The sequence below is a fragment of the Oryx dammah genome, unplaced genomic scaffold (genome assembly GCF_014754425.2).
Source record: "Oryx dammah isolate SB20612 unplaced genomic scaffold, SCBI_Odam_1.1 HiC_scaffold_2, whole genome shotgun sequence".
NCBI lineage: Eukaryota > Metazoa > Chordata > Mammalia > Artiodactyla > Bovidae > Oryx > Oryx dammah.
Window position 1 is genome coordinate 47,022,528 of NW_024070186.1, and position 22,982 is coordinate 47,045,509.

A 22,982-nucleotide genomic window follows, 5' to 3' on the forward strand; every position below is an offset into this window, starting at 1 on the left:
GTTAGCTACACAGCATTCTCTGACCCTGCTTCCATCACTACACCTCTTCCTCTGATTATCTCTTCTGCCTTTCTTTGACTTAAGCACCCTTGGGATAACATTTGCAATGAAACACATTGTGTTCTCAGGTTGTGGGAATTAAGACGTGAACAACTTTAGGGGGGGAGGTCATTATTCTGCCTACCACCATGATTATAACAACTTACTTACCTATCAGAAGCATCAATGTTTCTGTTTGCCAACATTTAGTCTTGGCAGACACCCGTTTTTGCCAATCTGATGGGGTATAAAAATGTTACCTTACTTTTTGTTCTAATTTTCATTTCTTTAATTACTTCTGAGGCTGAGCAACCTTTTTATGTTGCTCTTCCATGATTTAGCCTTTCATATCCTTTGCCTGTTTTCAATCAAGATGTCTGTGTTTTCTCACTGATTTGTGAAAGTCACTCAGTCGTGTCCGACTCTTTGCAACTCCATGGACTATACAGTCCATGGAATTCTCCAGGCAAGAATACTGGTGTGGGTAGCCTTTCCCTTCTCCAGTGGATCTTCCCAACCCAGGAATTGAACCGGGGTCTCCCGCATGGCAGATAGTTTCTTTACAAACTGAGCTATCAGGGAAGCACTGATCTGTAGAAATTCCCTATTTATTCTGGACACTAATTTTTGGTCTGTCAGTTTTAAAGTTGTAATCCTAATGGAGTTGGTTTTTAAATTTATTTTATGGTTTATAAATTTTTTAATTGAGAAATCTTTCCCTATCCATGTTCATAAAAATATTCTACTATAAGTACTATTCTCCTAAAAGTATTATGATTTTGTTTTATGTCTTAATCATCTGGATTTTATTTTTGTGTATATAAGGAAGGGATCTAATTATAAATTTATATATGTGTGTGTGTATATAAACAATTGTCTCAGATCAATTTATTCAGTGACCAACTGTTTCCCTTCTGATTTGTAATACTTCTTTCATATATAAAGGTTCCCGTGTATGTGGGTCTGGTTATTTATCATACCTTCACCAGTTATGTATACTAAGTCACTTCAGTTGTGTCTAACTCATTATGACATTATAGACTGCAGCCTGCCAGGCTCCTCTGTCCATGGGATTCTCCAGGCAAGAATACCGGAGTGGATTGCCACTTCCTCCTCCAGGGGATCTTCCTGACCCAGGGACCAAACCCACGTCTCTTATGTCTCCTGCATTGGCAGGCAGGTTCTTTGCCACTAGAGCCACCTGGGAAGCCCTTTATACATTTTCTTAATTACAATTTATAATAAGTCATTATACCTCACAAGGCAAGTTTCTTCATCTTCTGCTTCAGATTCCCCTTATTTCTTCATTTTTGCTTCAAATTCCTCTTGGTTACTTTATATAAATTTTACCATTAGTTTGTCAACTTCCTTGTAAAGCTAGGTTAGGATTATTTTTCACATTGAATATATAGACTAATTTGGGATAACTGACATCTCTGTGAAACTGAGTCTTCTCATTCAAGAACATGATATATTCTTCTATGTACCTTTTTTTATATCTCTAAAGTTTTGTGATATTAGCTGTGCCTTGTCTATCTTTTATTAAATTGATTCCTAAGTATTCCATAGTTGTTGTTGCTATTGTAAATTGTAAGTTTTTGGTTTTTTAAAGATGTTTTCTATTTATCTGCTATATTAAGAAATCAATAAATTTTTGTGCACTGATCTTTCATCCAGCAAAACTTTAGTTCTTTTTTTTTTTAATTAATGGAGTCTCAAGATTTTATGTAGAAAAATAATCAAATTATAATAAGTAACAACTTTGTAATATTCCTTAAGTTTCTTTTATTGTCCTACTTTACCAGCTGGGACCTCCAACACTTTGATGAGTACAACCAGGTCCTGATCATTTTCTAATTCCTGTTTTTAAAGAGTATGCTTCTAAGGATTCATCATAATGTATGTATATGCTTCTACATATTCTTGGTATTTATATTTTATCAGTTTAAGTTCCTGTCTTTTTCCTAGTTTGAACATGAATGAATGTTAGATTTTATTAATTGACTTTTCTGCATCTGTCCATATGACCATATGATTTCTCTTTTAAATTGTTACTGTAGTAAATGAATGAGTATTCTAATGTTTAATCAGTCTTGCACTCTTGGAATACACTCAACTTGGTACGATACATTTGAAAGCATGTATTACTGGATTTCTTTGGCTCATACTTCATTTAGAGCTTCTGCATCTATATTCTTAAATGAGACTGACTTGCAGTTTTCCTTTCTTGTGTTGACCTTGTCTTTTTTTTTTTAGTATCATCCTTACTAGACATATAAAAAGAATTTAGTGCACTCCTGCACACACCATTCTCAGAGGCAGTTAATATAAAATGGGAATTATGTGTTCCTTGCATGGTAGAACTTGCTTATCAAACTTTCTGGGCAATGTTCTATACATTTTATTATATCAAATTTTAAATTATATACATTTCTCTATCCTTTTGAAGTTTTTAGCATTTTAATCATCAGTTGTGGCAGAAATGAACTTATCAGTTATAAGAAGTATGTGAAAATGTGCCTTTATGACTATGGATTTACCAATTTTTCCTTATAAGTCTGTCAATATTGGCATATTTTTTTGAACCGATGTTACTAGATAGTTCTGAGGTATCTTCTTGGCAAATTATTTATTTCATCATAATTTCATTACTCTCTTTGCCTTAAAGTCTATTTTTGACTAATATTAATACAGCTATGCTAGCTTTTCTGAATAGCCCTTGTTTGGTATATTCTCTCACCACCTTTAAATTTTTTGCTTTCAGGGTTTCTAGATTCTTGTGTTTTATGTGTGATCTTATAAGTGACATAGAACTGGACGTAAAATATATTCCTATCTGACAACTTTTGTCTCTTAACTGGAATGTTTGTTTCATTAATATTTAGTGATTAGTATTTACAGTATTAGGTATATTTATAGTATTAGGTATTAGGTATAGTATTAGGTACTACCTAATTAGTATTAGGTATATTTATAGTATTAGGTATATTAGGTATAGTACTAAGTATTTATAGTATTAGGTATATTAGTATTTATAGTATTAGGTATATTTATAGTATTAGGTATATTTTACATTACAGGTGCTTTTTGGAGAAAGAAATGGCAACCTACTCTGGTATTCCTGCCTGGAGAATCCCATGGGCAGAGAAGCCTGGTGCGCTACAGTCCGTGGGGTTGCAAGAGTCTGATGTGACTTAGCAATTAAACCACTACATGTGCTTTTTATTTATCTTGCTTTGTCCATCCTTTTCTTCCCTTCTTTACTACTTCCTATTGAACAGCTCAAGTTTTTTTTTTTTAATTCACTCTATTCCTTCTATTTGGTCATTTTATTTCCTCTTGGTTTTGGTGGCTGTCATTTGAAAGATAAACATACTTGAACTAACAAAGAAAAATTGACTTTGCTATCTGGAACAATGAAAGGACTTTAGAATTATTTTCTTAGATCTTTCTTCCAGTTCCTTAATATTCTCTTCAGCTTTGCCAATCCTTTAATTTCTTAAAAATTTCAATTAATTTTTTAACTCAAGGTTATATTTGAGTCTTTAAATAATAGGCCTATTCTTCTTCTTTTGACAGTGTCTTTTTCTTTTTTCAGGTTTCCAGTTCTTTCAAACACACTTATTTTCCAGTTTCTAGCTGATATTTTAAATAAATGAAATTCTTGAGGGAGGGGTGTCCAATCCCATTTGGTTTCTGCTGGTTCTCATTTATGGTAGATTGTTCCCTCCTATGTTTAAATATTTTTTATTATGAATTTTCACTGTGGCAGATAGTATACATTTGCTTCTTGAACATGTATAAGGGCAGGCCCAAAGTCACAAACTCTTAGGGACCTTGTAGAGTTCAGTCAAAGAGAGACAGGCTTACTTCTCACTTTTCTGTGCTAGGGTAAGGACTGGGGCTGTATCTATTGCAATCTAGTCAGTTAACTCCCCACCCAGACCTAAGCCTTGTGGCCCTTAACACTTGGTTAACACAGAACTGAAACATCTCTTCCCCCTTCACCTCCCCTGATGTGTGTGTGTGTGTGTGTGTGTGTGTGTGTGTGTGTGTGTAGGGGGGCTCTAGATTCAGCTCATGGGTTCACTGACCAGTTTTTGGTTCCCTCTCTTTGGGTAGGTGGCATTAGTGGTAAAGAACCCACCTGCCGATGAAAGAGTCATAAGAGATGTGGGTTCAATCCCTGGGTCAGGAAGATCTCTTGGAGAAGGGCATGGCAACTCACTCCAGTATTCTTGCCTGGGAAATTCAATGGACAGAGGAGACTAGCGGGGCTGCAGTCCATAGGGTCACAAAGAGTTGGAAATGACTGAAGCGACTTAGCACTCTTGGCCTCTGGATATTGTCCTTACTTTATTGGGAACTTATTTATACATTTAAAGTTTTTAATTATTATTCAAATGTAAACACATTTCTAGTTTTTTTTTTTTTTTTTTTCAGCAGAGTTTTCAGCTTATATAGATCTCCATATACTGACAGAAGCGGGAATCCCTAAATTTACTTTAAAAACATGATCTTTGACTCTGAGCCTAGTGAAATAAGATACCCACATAATAGATTATGAAAAGAAACACACCTAAAAAGTCAGTTTATTCCTTTCCCCCGACTTCTCCTTATTTTAAGTTTACTAGTTTTGCTGTGCTTCTCATTAAAAAGTATGTTTATAAAAGTATAGTTGTAACTCCAGAAGGATTAAAGATGGAATGACTTGGAATGGATTTGGATTATAGAACCATACAAATTCTTACTGTGCTGGTTTATCTTGAAATCAGAAAGTAACTTTCACATCTTAGACCTGTAAAACTGCACAAAGAAAAAGTGAAAAAATGTTTTCTATGTGTAAAGGGTTGTGAAATAATAAGAGTGCACACAAAATGCTGGGATGATGCTCTTGCTTTCACACCTCTATGCCTGCTGAATCTATTCCCCTAAATCTCTATTCCCCTAAGCCCTCTCCTCTCCCTCTCATCCTTCAGTACTACCAATATAAGTTACAACAGCTAATCCCCAGGGGGAGACAGTCCTAGCCCTGTCTTCCCCTTTCTTTCCCCTCTGACACTCCTCCAATTAATCTGACTGTACTGTAAACCTTTGTGGTTTACTATTGTGCAACGTCCCCCACATCTCCTTCACCCTCCTTTCCCCCAGCCCCCTCCCCCACAAATCTGGGGAAATCCCGTTAAGGCAGTGCCACTGGCATTACTCATTCATCCCCATTCAGACTTTCCCCAGCATTTATTAAGGGCTCTCAGCTCCTGCCTCTCACTCGCACTCTCCTCTGCTCCTTCTGCACTCTGAGAGCCTCTTGCCTCGTCCCCTCCCGACAGCGGTGGGAAGAACGTCCTCTCTCCAGCAATGCGTATCTCTGTGATTCTGTTTTGTGCTCTCTGGTCTGCAGTGTCGGCGGAGAACTCAGATGATTATGAGCTCATGTATGTGAATTTGGACAACGAAATAGACAATGGACTCCATCCCACTGAGGACCGTAAGTTCGTTTTAACTGTTTCTCTGCTAACCCTTAACTACATATCTACCTCCTTAGGTCTAAGTATTATACATATATTTTGTTGCCAATGCAATAAACAACAACTAAAAAAGAGTTTTGCAAAAGAGAAGCACGTCAGGAAAGGAGGTTTCATAGTTACTTCTCTCAGATACGTAATGGGTCGAATTGTATGAAATCGCCGGTATTCGCCTGTTTTGAGAGAATTGCCATGAACGGCAATTTCATCGAGTTCAACTTATAAAACCTGCAAGGTTTTTGCAGGTTTCCTTAAAGGGAAGGGGGTACTGGGGACGGGCTGTCACTCGGCGACCATCGAGGGAGGTCGGCATTTTACAAAGAACATCCGAGGGAGGGTCAGGTCTGTAATGCGTGTATGTTCCCCGCTCCAGCTACGCCGTGCGACTGCAGTCGTGAGAACTCCGAGTGGGACAAGCTCTTCACCATGCTGGAGAACTCGCAGATGCGGGAGGGCATGCTGCTGCAGGCCACCGACGTCGTGCTCCCGGGCGAGCTGCAGAAGCTGCGGGCCGAGCTGGGCCGGCTGGCGGGCAGCCTGCAGAGGCTGTGCGCGCCGGAGGTCCCCGCCGAGGCCAGGCTGGCCCGGGCGCTGGACGAGCTGCTGCAGGCGAGCCGCGATGCTGGCCGCCGGCTGGCACGACTGGAAGAGGCTGGGGCGGGGCGGGCCCTGGGCTCGATGCTGGAGGAGCTGCGGCGGACGCGGGCCGACCTCCGAGCTGTGCAGGGCTGGGCAGCCAGCCGCTGGCTGCCGGCAGGTAAGGACGCGGGGGACTGGTGGGGACCCCTGCGCGGCTTCGTTCTCAAAGCGCGAGTTGCGGGAAACCGAGTCAGCCAACCAAGCCTCTAAGGGCAGGCTTTAGTGTGAGGAAACACACCGGCTCACACCCTTCTGTTTCAGCATGCGCGGTCACAGAGCTCAGATACATCATAAAAGGCGGGAAAATTGCTTTCAAAAGTAGTCAGTCTTCAGTCCCGAGGAACCCTGAAGATAGCTGTGTAGGTAACCATCACAGTCTTGAAATAGACCTCAAGGCCCTCCAGACTGACACTTGATCGGACCAGGCGTTAGAGAAACTCTATTGGCCAGTTATAAGAGTGACTGCTCTCAATGTCCAGCTTCCCTCCGTTAGGGATTTCCACTTCTTGTAATTTTAGCCTGCCTCTCTCTTTAAGGGAGCTCTGGTTCCCCGCGCTATTTCAGGACCCAGCCTAATTTTTAGGAACGTTTTCCAGTCCCTGGCTGGCCCCTTCTCCCTACCAGTTCTAAACAAGAGACTTGAGGTTGAATCTGATCTCCCAAGGGCCCCTACCCCGAGCCCCCTGGGTCTGTGAAATAAGCTCCAGAGTGAGCTCCAAGAGGGTGAAGTTTGGAATAAATGAGCAGCTGAGGGATCCACAGTGGGACAGTCAGATGTAGGAGGTAGCTGGCATCCAGGCAGTTCCTCCGGAGTTGTGGAGGATCAGGGTGAAACAGAAGAGAAGCAGCTCAAACCAGATGCAACCTGTCAAAGTCCAATGTGATACTAGTGAACTTCCAAACATATGTGGGCCTGAAACAATACATTTTAAAGATGCCTCAAGGAAATACAGAGAAGGTTTGGAGCGAAGAACACTCCTTTATAAAAAGTCAGACTTTCTAAGAAATGGTGCTATAACCATCATTTGTGGGTTATATTAGAAAATCCATGTTCTAGGTAAGAAAATATAACATACACTTTTCCCTGTTCATAAGCAACTTATGAACAAAAAACAATTAAACCCTTCATTATGTCCAATAAAGCAACTCTTACTATATGGGGTAGGAGGCAGAATCAAGCATATGTGAGAACATATTTCATTTAAAATTGCAGATATTATACCAAAATACCAATCTTTCCTAAATAATTGAGAACTGTTTATCAGTACAGAGCATGTTTTTTAAAGTAGGGCTTCAGAGGGGGGAAAATCATAAAATAAACATACCATAGATCCTTAGGGTAAGTGACAGGACAAAGTATAATTCTCTGGCAGTTTTAATGGATGAAATTTCTTGTCTTTTGCAAATCACGTAAAATCACTGTACATATCGTGTACTGGAAAGACTGAAGAGTTATGCTAACTTTCACCTCCACCTCTGCATACCAGTTAGAGCAGAAGAAGGATGTATTTCTGAATTCAAAAGTGTTAATTCTTTTTTTTAAATTTTATTTTATTTATTTTTTGTTAATTCTTATTACATCCATTCATACATTTACCCACATGCTTTGATTTTTCCTCTCTTGGTTTCCTGCCAGCTTGGCTCCTAAGGGATTCCTAATCATTCTGTTGTCAGCCTCTTAAGAACCTGGTTTTAATTCTGTTTGGTCTTTGATAATATAATCAGAAAAAAACCCTATTAGTTAAAAGCCATTTCATGAGAGAGTTTCTGACATTTTAAAGCCATATCAAGGGTCTCAATCACCGACCCCCAAAAGAAGCCACAGAAAAAACTTGCCAACATGCAGGTCTACTCATTGAACTTACAACCAGTGCAGCCCAGAGGGGAAGCTGGGTCTCTGAGAGGCAATCAAGGAAGGCTTTGGAATGCAATCCTGACTGACTGGTCTTATTTAAACAGGAAATCAGTTAATTAGATTGCAGTAGGCGCTCTCTCTGAACACTGTTTTACTGAAACATTAGACAATATCTAAAATGCCCAAGCGTATGGTGATCTTTTGTTCCATGATCTTTGTTTGATTTAAATAACAGCTAGAAAAGTACGCATCTACCAATTTCATTTTCAAAAAGAATCAATGCCTCATTAAAAATTGATTTTAAAAAATCTTTAGAAATTCAAATTATTCAGGGAAAAAGTTAATACCAAAGTATGGCAGGACCAATTTTGTGCTTTAGTGTGATGGTTACTTTTATAGGATTTTCTGAACCTCAATATCTTCTTTGACTATTTCAAAAGGATAAGGTCCATCTGCTTAATTTTTCTGGGTTGGAGCCCACCTCTCAGCCACTTGTAGATGGTTAACTTAGTTTATCACACTACACATGGACATTTGGTTCCTGCAAGTCTTGTTTACCACTTAGTCTTCAAATGCTCTGGAAATTTGCTTTTTAAAGCTATCTTATGGTAAATCTTCTTTAAAGGTTGTTATAAAGTGAATACTTAGCCCTAATTTTTGCTGTTGTTTAGTCGCTAAGTCATGTCCAACTCTTTTGCGACCCCACAGACTGTAGACCACCAGGCTTCTCTGTGAGATTTCCCAGGCAAGAATATACTGGACTGGGTTGCCATTTCCTTCTCCAAGCCCTAACAGATTTTTAAAAAAATTCTTTAATTGGTCTTTTATATGTATATATTTGAGTTCAGAACAAGGTAGAGCTCACTTATTAAAGCTTTTAGCATATTATTTCCCAGAGACACCTGAAAGGTCTTCATTTCGGCATCTGCAGCTCCCTGACTGGCCATGTGACCTGGAGATGGACAGAGGTGGGAGCTCCCACCTCTCATGTTTGAAAGTCTCCTTCTAAGTGTGTATTAGTGGAAATATGTCCTCCATCTGGCCCCTTAGAAGAACTCACTCTTCCTTAAAGATTTTCTGTTAGGGCTTACATAGTACTTGTAAGCATTTGGACAAAGTGAGAATTTTTAAGCATATCTTTGGTCTACAAAGTATTCCCTGGTGGCTCAGAGGGTAAAGTCTCTGCTTGCAATGTGGGAGACATGGATTTGATCCCTGGGTCGGGAAGATATCCCGGAGAAGGAAATGACCACCACTCCACTACTCTTGCCTGGAAAATTCAGTGGACAGAGGAGCCTGGTAGGCTACAGTCCATAGGATTGCAAAGAGTGGACATGACTGAGCAGCTTCACTCTCTCACACTTGGTCTACAAAGCTCTTCTCAAATGTTACATACTTGTTGCTTACAGACTTGCAGAATTTAGAAGGAGAAGGGGAGAGCCTTTGACAGATAACTGTTAGGCCTGGAGAGATTGTGGGGCTCATCAATAGCTATACAGCTTGCTAGTAGTAAAACAAACTGAATCCCAGTTCTTTTAGCCAAATCCAGGGGTTCTACCACTAAGAGGCAGTGCAGTGTGCTGGTTAAGGTTGTGGCTCCTGCAGCCAGAACTGTTGATGTTGTTCAGTTGCTAAGTCCTGTCCAACTCTTTGCGACCCCATAGACTGCAGCGTGCTGGACTTCCCTGTCCTTCATTATCTCCCAGAGTTTGCTCAGACTCATGTCCGTTGAGTCAACGATGCCATCCAACCATCTCATCCTCTGTCACTCCCTTCATCCCCTGTCCTCAACCTTTCCCAGCATCAGGGTCTTTTCCAGTGAGTCAGTGCTTAGCATCAGGTGGCCAAGTGCCCAAGTTTGAGCCTAGTTTCGCTATTTCCCTGTGTGCCGTCTTTTCCATTTAAATGCTTCCCTTAATGAGACAGTTCGATTTCCTTATTCCTGTTTTCTTTGCACTAGAGAGATTACACTTGGGCCCCTCAAGTCATAACATATTGCTGCATGTAGTTTTCAGTTGTAGTCATTAAAAAGCCCATCCTAAAATACCTAACTGCCAGAATCATTTCAAAATGAATTTGTATTTTCTCTCATATTCTTACTTTCTTGCCACTCTAGGTTGTGAAACAGCCATTTTATTCCCCATGCGTTCCAAGAAGATTTTTGCAAGCGTGCATCCGGTGACACCAATGAAACTTGAGACTTTCAGTGCCTGCATTTGGGTCAAAGCCACAGAAGTATTAAACAAAACAGTCCTGTTTTCCTATGGCACAAAGAGGAATCCATATGAGATCCAGCTGTACCTCAGCTATCGGTCCATAATGCTTGTGGTGGGTGGAGAGGAAAACAGACTGGTCGCTGATGCTGTGATTTCCCTAGGAAAATGGACCCATCTGTGCAGCACCTGGAATTCAAAGAAAGGGCACATGGCCTTGTGGGTAAATGGTGACTTGGTGGCCACCGGTGTTGATATGGCCACAGGTCACGTTATTCCTGAGGGAGGAATCCTGCAGATTGGGCAAGAAAAGAATGGCTGCTGCGTAGGTGGTGGCTTTGATGAAACATTAGCCTTCTCTGGCAGACTCACAGGCTTCAATATCTGGGATGGTGTTCTCAGCAACGAAGAGATAAGAGGGGCCGGAGGAGCAGAGTCCTGTCACATCCGGGGCAATGTGGTTGGGTGGGGAGTCACAGAGATTCAGCCCCACGGAGGAGCACAGTATGTTTCTTAAGGGCTGTGAAACTCTACTTGAAGCCAAAGAAATAAACTCACATCTTAAAAATACGCCAGTTGAAGGAGAGAGTTGAGATCAGTCTTTATTTATCTTGGCAAAATACTGAGTAAACAGTTGAAAGGGAGACATTGGAGAAGGCTTTTGGGGATATTGTTACTAGATTTTATGCCATGGTGCTTTCAGATTAATGCTATGTCTTTGTCAGATAAACTCTCCAATAATTAAAAAGGACTGTATGAATGAACAGAAGGACAACTGTTTTACTTTTCTTTGGTTAATTTCATTTTGGCCTGAGATGAATTTTACATTGGAAGAATAATAAAATTTGTTGTCCATTGTTCATTGGTATATGCCTTATTATGAAAAAATGATGATAAAACATATTTATACTGCAATGTGACTTAACAAATACAAATGTAGTTTATGTGTTATAATCAAATGTCATTTTTTTTGAGGAGATAGTTATATAAGTTATATTGTAAAATGGTTTTGTATTAATTTTATTAAGACTATTTTTGTAAAGCTCTACTGTAAATAAAATATTTTATAAAACTAGTCCATGTCATCTAAGTATATATTTAAACTGTCTGGAAGCAAATCCACACTTCTCATTTTTTTATCTAAAGCAAATACTAGTTTTCAGATGCTAATCTACTATGTAAATAGTAATGGTTAGTATTGTTAGAGGTGCTTCCCTGGTGGCTCAGTGGTAAAGAATATGCCTGCAATGCAGGAGACTTGGGTTTGATTCCTGGGTTCGAAGATCCCCTGGAGAAGGAAATGGCAACCCACTCCAATATTCTTGCCTGGGAAATCCCATGGACTGAGGAGCCTGGCGGGCTACAGTTCATGGGGTCACAAAAGTGTTGGACACAACTTAGTGACTAAACAACAACAATATTGTTAGAAACAAACTATAGAATTGTTTTATGCATTGGCTTTCTATAAGTCATAAGCAAGAAAGATGATCTTAGCTAAGTCAATTCATCTCTCCAGGTTTTAGTTTTCTCAGCTGAGAAATCAAGGAATTGAAGAAATGATCCCTTCCAACTTGATAATTCTGTGAACATACACAACTCCCTGTCCCATGTATACATGGAAAGAAAGTATGGATTATCAAAGTCTCAGATTCACATGATGCCTGCAAGAGATGACTGAGGATTCTTATTGTGGTTGTTATTTAGTCATTAAGCTTGACTGACTCTTTTGTGACCCCAGCAACTGTAGCCCACCAGGCTCCTCTGTCCATGAGATTTCCCAGGCAAGAATACTGGAGTAGACTGCTACTTCCTTCTCCAAGGGATCTTCCCCACTCAGGGACTGAACCCGAGTATCCTGCATTGGCAGGTGGATTCTTTACCACTGAGCCACCTGGGATGCACAAGACTATTATAACGGAGATCTAAAAATGTGGAAAAGAAACAATGACTTCTGCCCTTAACTCATATCACATTCTCTTACTTATGCACAAAGGAGAGGACAGTCAAGGCCGTCATCCTGTAGATGGGGATGTAACTCCCTACCACACTAATGTTCTCCTCCTGTGGAGGCCATGCAAGGGCTCAAAGCCACTTCTGAACGTCAGTAGGAAATATAGTAGAACTATGGTGATGATGTGTCTGCTTAAAGATAGGGCCTGAACAACCACAAGTCATCTCCTGTTCATGAGGTTTGGAGAAGAGAACCAATAGTAATTATTAAACCACATTTTGTAATGAACTAGCTTGGTCCTTGGGCTTCTCTGGGGGCTCAGTGGTAAGGAATCTGCCTGCAAATGCAGAAGACAATCCCCTGCAGAATGGCAACCCACTCCAGTATTCATGCCTGGGAAATCCCATGGACAGAGCAGTGTGGTGGGCTATATAGTCCATGGGGTGGCAAAAGAGTTGGACATGACTTAGAAACTAAACAACAGGCTAGACCTTAGGTTACTTAACGCTGGAATTTTTCAGTAAAAGGAGGGGGTTGAACATGTAGTATCTTTCAGCAGTGAAATTCTATAAATCTAGGAATCTTTGCAGATATTCAAGGTATTTGATAGCTTCACCTTTCTTGTGAGACTCACAAAACCAGGCTGAAATGTCTCAAAGGAAATCATTCCCAAGTTTAAGGTCACAAGTCAGTCTCAGACCCTTGGAGATTACATATTTGAAGATTTGAGGCACAATGGTCATATGCAAGTCCCTGATTAGCCACTGTCTATATGACTCCAAATGCTAGAGGAGGAAATACTTGACCAAACCTTCAGCAGAGAGTTAGGCATACTTTGAATTTCTTTCTACACTGGATCATGAATTACAACTGTTCAGGAGACCCTAAATGATGCTGGCCAAGAGGTATGCAAACTCACATGCAGATACTCGATATGCAGATAAAGTTAAATGTAAGGGAACTTTTAAAGTTTTAACAGGAATAACATGTTGAAGGCAGAGAAGAAACAAACTGGAAAAAAATAAAGCAACCGCTGGGTTACAAAAGTAGAAATTTCATCTACACTCAGTCTGAATAAGTATTTTAAAGACTTCCAATTGTTCCCTCTATCTATTTTCCCTCTTTTACCTAAGAAACAGAATCCTGATTTTTTAATGGTATGTATGGCCACTTGGAGTAAAGTTTTTATTTTCCAGTATCAAGTGCAAAACTAGATGTGGTCAAATGTCTATATTCTGGATGATGGTGAACTACTAAACGTGATTCCCTATCTCTTCCTCTATCAAAAGGAATTGATTGATTGGAATATGGTAGAAATGGCTAGAATTTCAGCAAACATCTTATATTTAGCACAACAATATAGAATAAGCCTAGGTCTTTAATATTATAATGCTGTCTTGACTGACCTAGGCTGCCTGTCCCTGTACTTCTTTTACAAAAAAAAAAAAAGATACACATATACTTTTATCTTCTTCAGTCCAATACTGGTTGACCACTTAATCTAATCCTGATCCAGTGGAGCAATTTTTCTTTTTAATAAAGAAGACCAGGCACTTTATTCCTTCAAAATACTGATAGACTACCTGTACAAAATACATTTTACAAATTTCAGGAAGCTGGCCAACTTTTTCTTTACACTAATAGTATTTAATAAATTTTAGAATATATAGTGTCAAGAAAAGGAGGAAGTAAGAAATGTGTGAAACTGAGATAAAATATCTAAAAAGAAATACCAGCATGCTGGCTTAGTCTAGCACATTGGCAAAGAGTCACTCACCAGGATGGTTACTGAGGGCATCTTACTATAGCACAGTAAAAGAATCATGCACGTAATTCAGAGAAAAATATGTGTATAATTAATACATACCACATTACACTTACAAAATAAAAAACATTATGTGTGTGTGCTAGAGTGACCAACTGTCCTGGTTTGCCTAGGAACAACCCAGTTTAGTACTGAGAGTCCTAGGAAATCTTTCAGTCTCAGGCAAACTGTGACAGTTTGCCATTTTGCCACTCTAGTACATATATATGTACAGCAGTAGAGCAACATTTTTGCAGATAGCAACTGACAAGATAGAGTTGATATATTTTCCTTGTCTGTTGCAATGTGAGTTGGCTTTAAAAATTTTTTTTAACTGGAGGATAATTGCTTTACAATGTTGCATTGGTTTCTGCTGTACAACAACAACAAGAATCAGCTATAAGTGTATATATACCTCTTCCCTCCCATCCCTGCCCCCACCCCGTCCCTCTAGGTCATCACAGAGCAGCAGACTGGGCTCTCTGTGTTGTACAGCAGCCGCCCATTAGCTATTTATTTTACACACAGTAGTGTATGAACATCAATGCTACTCTCTAGGTTTGTCCCACCCTCTCCTTCCCCTCTCTGTCCACAGGACGGTCCTCCACATCTGCATCTCTGTTCCTGCTCTGCAAATAGGACCATCCGTTCCATTCTTTTAGATTTCATATATATATATATATATATATATATATATATATCCAATAATATACTATTTTTGTTTTTCTCTGACTTACTTCACTCTGTATAACATGCTCTAGGTTCATCCACCTCATTTGAACTGACTCAAATTCATTCCTGTTTATGGCTTGGTAACATTTTATACAACATATATTGCATATATTGTATATTGTGGACAATTTGTACCACAACTTCTTTATCCATTCATCTCTCATTGGACATCTAGGTTGCTTCCAAGTTCTGGTTATTGTAAACAGTGCTGCAATGAGCATTAGGGTACATGTGTCTTTTTCAATTATGGTTTTCTCAGGTATATGCCCATTAGTGGAATTGCCGGGTCATATGATAGTTTTATTCCTAGTTTTTAAAGGAATCTTCATACCGTTCTCCATAGTGACTGTATCAGTTTATATTCCCACCAACAGTACAAGAGGGTTCCCTTTTCTCCATATCCTCCTTAGCATTGATTGTTTGTAGATTTTTTGACGATGGCCATTCTGACCGGTGTGTGGTGATACCTCATTGTGGTTTTGATTTTCATTTCTCTAATAAGTGGTGATGTTGAGCATTTTTTCATGTGTTTGTTGGCCATCTGTATATCTTCTTTGAAGCAATGTCTGTTTAGGTCCTCTGCCCATTTTTTGATTGGCTTGTTTTCTGATATTGAGTTGCATGAGCTGCTTGTATATTTTGGCGATTACTCCTTTGTCAGCTGCTTCATCTAAAATTATTTTCTTCCATTCTGAGGGTTGTCTTTTTACTTGTTTACAGTTTCCTTTGATGTGCATGAGTTGGCTTTTAATCAAGTATTAATTCCTTAAAATATATCCAGAACAGTTGACTATTAAGTATACATTACAAAATCTTAGAGCTAGGTATTTATTATACTCAATTAACTTCACCTAAATAAACAGATTGTCAAACAAAGAAGAAATTGTAATTGATTTTTATTTCATCTCTTGTTAAATTTTATATTAGAAACCTCTTTGAGAAGCTGCTGCTGCTGCTGCTAAGTCGCTTCAGTTGTGTCCGATTCTGTGCAACCCCATAGATGGCAGCCCACCAGGCTCCCCCGTCCCTGGGATTCTCCAGGCAAGAACACTGGAGTGGGTTGCCATTTCCTTCTCCAATGCATGAAAGTGAAAAGTCAAAGTGAAGTCGCTCAGTCGTGTCCGACCCTCAGCGACCCCATGGACTGCAGCCTACCAGGCTCCTCCGTCCATGGGATTTTCCAGGCAAGAGTACAGGAGTGGGGTGCCATTGCCTTCTCTGTTTGAGAAGCTAACTAAGAGCTGTATTGTAGCCACTAAGAAATAGCACTCAAAAAGTTAAAAATCTTGGTCAAAGTAATTGTGTGTGTTCACTTATATATTCTTTGATTCAGTGAACTTGAAAACTCAGATTGATGATCCTTGTATTCTGTTTTATAAATCCAGAGTATAGAAGAAAGCTTCCTGGGCTGGGAGTCAGGAACACAACATTCAGATCCCAGCGTTATTATTCACTGACTAGATGACGTAGGCCTGCCAATTGATCTTTATGAGTCAAGTCAGCCAAGAAATTGGGGATAACAGCACTTGCCTAACTTGCTGAAGGGGTATTATAAAAATAAAATAATAAGAGATAATGTATCTAAAAATGTTTTATAAACCCTAAAATAATTTTTGAAATGAAATAGTTACCATAAAAATGTTTTTCCAAGTTGTTCCCAGTGGATTTAACAGAAAATAAGTGAATAAAAATACAAACAAACAAATACAAAGATTCCTTTCCACTGTGGGTAAGTTACTCTCAGAGCTTGGCCCATGGATGTTCATAACTGTGTAGGCTTTATTCTACTTTACAGCAACATCTGCTGGTGAAGTCAGGAAGGTGCAAACTCTGACGTGCATCAGGTCCGAGACCTGGCTAACAATTCAGAAAACATTCTCTTCTGATTCAAGATGTTTCTCTATTTCTTGATCTACATTTGTACTGACTTTTATAGCATAAAATTTAATATTTCCTTATATGTATTAATGTTCAGGTTGAATATTCTTAATGAGAATTACTTTAGTAGCCTGTTTTCTACAATATTTGATTAACACAGTTTTTTCCTCAACAAGCTGTAATGCAGTGAACTTAAAACCTTTTCCTTAAAGAATAACTGTATCATGAATTTGTAATGGCTAAGCATCTCCCCAGAGATTACAGAACTCCACAAATGATTATGAATCTGCCTTTAATTTTTTAATACAGGCCTGGTATATGACAGACAGTGATGACAATAACAATGATGATGATTATGATGAAGGCAATAAAAAGAAGAATCATGGTAACTGCTGATGAACTGTGTGCCAGGCACTGGGCAAAGTATAATGGCTCTATCTATTTAAGGCTCATACCCACTCTATCTGGTACATATTATTACTGCCACAGTAAATGGGAGGTCAATTTTCTATCTCCATTTTTCTGAGACAGCTTACCAATCAGTGATTTGAATTTGGTCTCACATTGAGAAAGAAATAAGGTGAATTTATCATAATTAACTAGACAGTCTTTTCCAAGCTATTGCCAAGAAGTCAGAAAGGAATTTGGACTCTTGCTGAGACAAGAGTATATTTCTTCCCAAAGACTTTCTACTTAAGTTTCAAATCATTTGAGGTCATCTTGTGATTAGCACCAGAGGACTATGTAGAACACACATTGACAGAGAGGCATATTTCCTTATTTCGACCTCTGATTCAGAAATGCAGAGGAAAGGACGTCACTGCCCACCTTTAGTTTTGATAGTAGTGGTATGGATTGCCTTACAGAGTTCCAAATCAAAATTTGGGAAGGGTTTCCCTCTAGACTCTCAAATAATCTGTTACAGTTGAGATACCCTTATTTCAGGGGTCACCAATTATATTGTCAGCTTCCTAGGTGAAAGATATGCTAATTCATGCTGCACTAAGCATTCACTGTGCTTTTATATGCAACACTGGACAGGTTTAACAAAGCATCTTCACATGGCAAAGAACAAGTTTTAAGAATTATTCATGACTTCTGAAAAACAAATTTTCCACTCTGAAAAGGTTCTAATGTTATAAAATATTAAATTACCTTATATGATTTAAGCAGAAAACATGTTTTTAATAACCACCCAAGGGATATCCTTATCTTATTATTAGTTCAATGGGGGAAGCATTCAACATTTCCCGCTTAAGTATGATTTCAGTTGTAGGTTTTTGTAGATATCCTTTATTAGATTAAGGATATTTCCTTCTATTGCTAATTTGCTGAGAGGTATTTTTTTTTTTGAATCATGAACAGACTTGGAGTTTTACAAAAGGAGAGTGTGTGTATATGTGTGTATGTTAAGTCACTTCAGTAATGTCTGACTCTTTGCAACCCTATGGACTGTAGCCCATGAGGTTCCTCTGACCATGGGATTCTCCAGTCAAGAATACTGGAGTGGGTTGTCATGCCCTCCTCCAACGGATCTTTTCAATCCAGGAATGGAACCCGAGTCCCTCGTGTCTCGTGCATTGGCAGGTAGGTTCTTTACCACTAGCACCACTTGGGAAGCCTATATATATAATAATAATTATATCCATATTATATCCTCTTAATCAGTGTCAGAAAGCTCTCCAAAATGCTCAGGTTGCATTATTCCTAGGATAACTTAACTTTTATAAAGTGAGGATCACAATAGTTCCTCCCTCATAAGCTGTTAGGAGAATTATGTTAAAAGACTAGTACCATGTACAGAACTATGGATGGAGGTTCGTGACATTGTACAGGAGGCAGGGATAGAGACCATTCCCAAGAAAAAGAAGGGCAAAAAGGCAAAATGGTTGTCTGAGGAGGCTTTATAAATAGCTGTGAAAAGAAGAGAAGCAAAAAGCAAAGGAGAAAAGGAAAGATATACCCATTTGAATGCAGATTTCCAAAGAATAGCAAGGAGACATAAGAAAGCCTTCCTCAGTGATCAATGCAAAGAAATAGAGGAAAACAATATAATGGGAAAGACTAGAGATCTCTTCAAGAAAATTAGAGATACCAAGGGAAAATTTCATGCAAAGATGGGCACAATAAAGGAGAGAAATGGTATGGACCTAACAGAAGCAGAAGATATTAAGAAAAGGTGGCAAGAATACACAGAACTATACAAAAAAGATCTTCACGACCCAGATAATCATGATGGTGTGATCACTCACCTAGAGCCAGACATCCTGGAATGTGAAGTCAAGTGGGCCTTAGAAAATATCACTACGAACAAAGCTAGTGGAGGTGATGGAATTCCAGTGGAGCTATTTCAAATCCTGAAAGATGATGCTGTGAAAGTGCTGCACTCAATATGCCAGCAAATTTGGAAAACTCAGCAGTGCCCATAGGACTGGAAAAGGTCAATTTTCATTCCAATCCCAAAGAAAGGCAATGACAAAGAATGCTCAAACTATAGCACAATTGCACTCATCTCACATACTAGGAAAGTAATGCTCAAAATTCTCCAAGCCAGGCTTCAACAATACATAAACCACGAACTTCCAGATGTTCAAATTGGATTTAGAAAAGGCAGGGAAACTAGAGACCAAATTGCCAACATCCACTGGATCATGAAAAAGCAAGAGAGTTCCAGAAAAACATCTACTTCTGCTTTATTGACTATTTTACAGCCTTTGACTGTGTGGATCACAACATACTGTGGAAAATTCTTCAAGAGATGGGAATACCAGACCACCTGATCTGCCTCCTGAGAAATCTGTATGCAGGTCAAGAAGCAACAGTTAGAACTAGACATGAAACAATGGAACAACAGAGTGGTTTCAAATCAGGAAAGGAGTACCTCAAGGCTGTATATTGTCACCCTGCTTATTTAACTTCTATGCAGAGTTCAGTTCAGTTCAGTTCAGTTGCTCAGTCGTGTCCGACTCTTTGTGACCCCATGAACCGCAGCACACCAGGCCTCCCTGTCCATCACCATCTCCTGGAATTCACTCAGACTCACGTCCATCGAGTCCGTGATGCCATCCAGCCATCTCATCCTCGGTCGTCCCCTTCTCCTCCTGCCCCCAATCCCTCCCAGCATCAGAGTCTTTTCCAATGAGTCAACACTTCGCATGAGGTGGCCAAAGTACTGGAGCTTCAGCTTTAGCATCATTCCTTCCAAAGAAATCCCAGGGTTGATCTCCTTCAGAATGGACTGGTTGGATCTCCTTGCAGTCCAAGGGACTCTCAAGAGTCTTCTCCAACACCACAGTTCAAAAGCATCAATTCTTCGGTGCTCAGCTTTCTTCACAGTCCAACTCTCACATCCATACATGACCACAGGGAAAACCATAGCCTTGACTAAACGGACCTTAGTTGGCAAAGTAATGTCTCTGCTTTTGAATATGTTGAGCTTTAAGCCATCTTTTTCACTCTCCTCTTTCACTTTCATCAAGACGCTCTTCAGTTCTTCTTTGCTTTCTGCCATAAGAATGATGTCATCTGCATATCTGAGGTTATTGATATTTCTCCCAGGAATCTTGATTGCAGCTTGTGCTTCATCCAGTCCAGCTGGGAGAAATATCAATAATCTCAGATATGCAGATGACATCATTCTTATGGCAGAAAGCAAAGAAGAACTGAAGAGCATCTTGATGAAAGAGGAGAGTGAAAAAGATGGCTTAAAGCTCAACATTCAGAAAACTAAGATCATGGCATCTGGTCCCATCACTCTATGGCAAATAAGCAGGGAAACAGTGGACACAGTGACAGACTTTTTTATTTTTTATTTTTTTTGACCTCACAATCACTGTAGATGGTGACTGCAGCCATGAAACTAAAAGACGCTTACTCCTTGGAAGAAAAGCTATGAGCAATCTAGACAGCATATTAAAAAGCAGAGACATTACTTTGCCAACAAAGGTCCATCTAGTCAAGGCTATGGTTTTTCCAAGAGTCATGTATGGATGTGAGAGTTGGACCATACAGAAAGTTGAGTGCCAAAGAAGTGATGCTTTTGAACTGTGGTGTTGGAGGAGACTCTTGAGAGTCCCTTGGACTGCAAGGAGATCCAACCAGATCATCCTAAAGGAAATAAGTCCGGAATATTCATTGGAAGGACTGATGCTGAAGCTGAAGCTCCAACTCTTTGGCTACCTGATGCAAAGAACTGACTCATTTGAAAGACCCTGATGTTGGGAATGATTGAAGGCAGGAGGAGAAGGGGGCGACAGAGGATTAGGTGGTTGGATGGCATCACTGACTCAATGGACACGAGTCTGAGTAAACTCCGGGAGTTAGTGATGGACAGGGAGGCCTGGTGTGCTGCAGTCCACAGGGTCTCAAATAGTCAGACACAACTAAGTGACTGAACTGAACTGAACTGGGTACAGAGCAAGAACTCAACGAATGTTAAGAATTATTTTCTTTATGCATTGCTAGAACTATTTTCCTAAAATTTTTATTTATGATATGTGCACCTATGTTCGTAATTTTAAGATGAGTCTATATTTTTCTTTCCTATATTGTCTTTTGGTATTGATATCACTGATAAACCTGCCTTATTTCCTTGTGGCTTAGCTGGTAAAGAATCTGCCTGCAATACGGGAGACCTGGGTATGATCTCTAGGTTGGGAAAATCCCGTGGAGAAGGGAAAGGCTACCCACTCCAGTATCTTGGCCTGGAGAATTCCACAGACTGTATAGACCATGGGGTTGAAAAAAATCAAACCCAACTGAGCGACTTTCACTTTCATGCCTGCCTTATAGAATTAGTTGGAGAATGTACTTCCTTTTCAATTATATGAAAAAGTTTAGATAAGACTGTAATCATTCCTTTCAAATTTGTTCTAATTTGCATATAGTACTAAATGTGATAGCCTTCTTTTTTTTTTTTTTTTGGTGGGCTGATTTCAAAATACTGATAGAATTATTTGATACAGGGTTTTCTATCTCCTTAGCTCTCAAGCACAAATAAAGACAACATTCTGGTCATGCTTTTAATCCTCTCTCCAAGGACTTTCACAATTTCCTTTTCACTGGGAGAATTCAAAGAACACAAAACAGACAAACAGATCTAAGAAATTTAAATAAATGAATTTGTAGTTATATTTAATGTAAAAGTAAACAATATAACTTATATACAATCATTAATAATGGGAAGTAGCAAAAAACTGGTTTGGAACTAGCCTTCACGGATAAATATTTAAGCCCATCTGACAGTCTCTTATGATTGATTTGGGCTTCCCTTGTGGCTCAGACGGTAAAAAATCACCTGCAAAGCAGGAAACACTGGTTCGATCCCTGGGTTGGAAAGATGCCCTGGAGAAGGGAATGCCTACCCACACCAGTATTCTTGCCTAGAGAATTCCATGGACAGAGGAGCCTGGTGGGCTACAGTCCATGGGGTCACAAAGAGTTTGACACAACTAGGCAACTAACAGTCATGTCCAACTCTCTGAGACCTCATGTATGTCCAGGCTCTTCTGTCCGTGGAATTCTCCAGGCAAGAATACTGGCCGCATCGGACGTACCTTTTCAATAGTGTTTTAAAAATAAGGTAGAATGGTTCTGTTCATAAAATTTACAGACAGCAAGAACTTTGGAAGAATTGCAGTTATATTGAAATGGAAGGATCATTATCAGTTAGATCTTGGCATGCCAAAGCAATGAACTGAATCTCTTAAGAAGTATAAAGGAATAAAAGCAAACATTTATATAAGGCTTGCTGCTGCTGCTGCTGCTACTAAGTCGCTTCAGTTGTGTCTGATGCTTTGTGATCCTATGGACTGTAGCCCACCAGGCTCCTCTGTCACGGGCTTCTCTAGGCAAGAATATTGGAGCGGGTTTCCATGCCCTTCTCCAAGGATCCTCCTGATCCAGGGATATAAGGCTTGCCCAGTATTAATTTACAGCACTGTTAGCAATAGGTATGGACTTGGGGGTTATCTACTCCCCATTCATGTGGTTCTGCTGCAGTTTACTACAAACTCCTGCTCTGAGGGTGGCTCATACCCAAGTCTGGCCAGTTGAAGTATGGTATACCCCTGCAACAATGATGGATTTGTTCAGAAATGGGGCATATGGCCTATGTCAGGTCAAACACAGATATGGAATTTCTTTTTCTTAACTGGTATTCTTGATAATGTGAGTGAAAGATAGAGAGGCCCATTACATGAAACATGAAAGTGAAACCAGTCCACAGGAAGCAGAACTGAGTAATGACATTTGAGTCCTGAATCAAGCCATATGGGAAGTCTGATATACTAAACACACTGTTTAAGTCATGTGTGCCAATAAGGGATTTCTCCTCCTCCTTCTCTTC

General features: G+C 39.6%; 2 protein-coding genes across 3 annotated transcripts in view; one reads left to right on the forward strand and one right to left on the reverse strand.

The window, feature by feature from the left end:
* VEPH1 (ventricular zone expressed PH domain containing 1) overlaps positions 1-22,982 on the reverse strand; it is a 271,345-nt gene that overhangs the window by 174,426 nt on the left and 73,937 nt on the right. The gene's annotated exons all lie outside the window — the stretch shown is intronic.
* Positions 5,278-11,346, forward strand: PTX3 (pentraxin 3). Its single transcript, XM_040247554.1, has 3 exons — positions 5,278-5,527; positions 5,938-6,321; positions 10,175-11,346. The coding sequence occupies exons 1-3, from the start codon at positions 5,398-5,400 to the stop codon at positions 10,786-10,788; spliced, it is 1,128 nt and encodes a 375-aa protein (XP_040103488.1). The 5' UTR covers positions 5,278-5,397; the 3' UTR covers positions 10,789-11,346.

What these genes read in the sequence shown, in the direction of transcription:
- PTX3 (XM_040247554.1), top strand. Translation starts at nt 5,398, where the DNA reads ATGCGTATCTCTGTGATTCTGTTTTGTGCTCTCTGGTCTGCAGTGTCG. An exon ending in ACTCCATCCCACTGAGGACC is followed by an intron (nt 5,528 to 5,937) that starts GTAAGTTCGTTT and finishes TCCCCGCTCCAG; the next exon opens with CTACGCCGTGCGACTGCAGT. An exon ending in CAGCCGCTGGCTGCCGGCAG is followed by an intron (nt 6,322 to 10,174) that starts GTAAGGACGCGG and finishes TTGCCACTCTAG; the next exon opens with GTTGTGAAACAGCCATTTTA.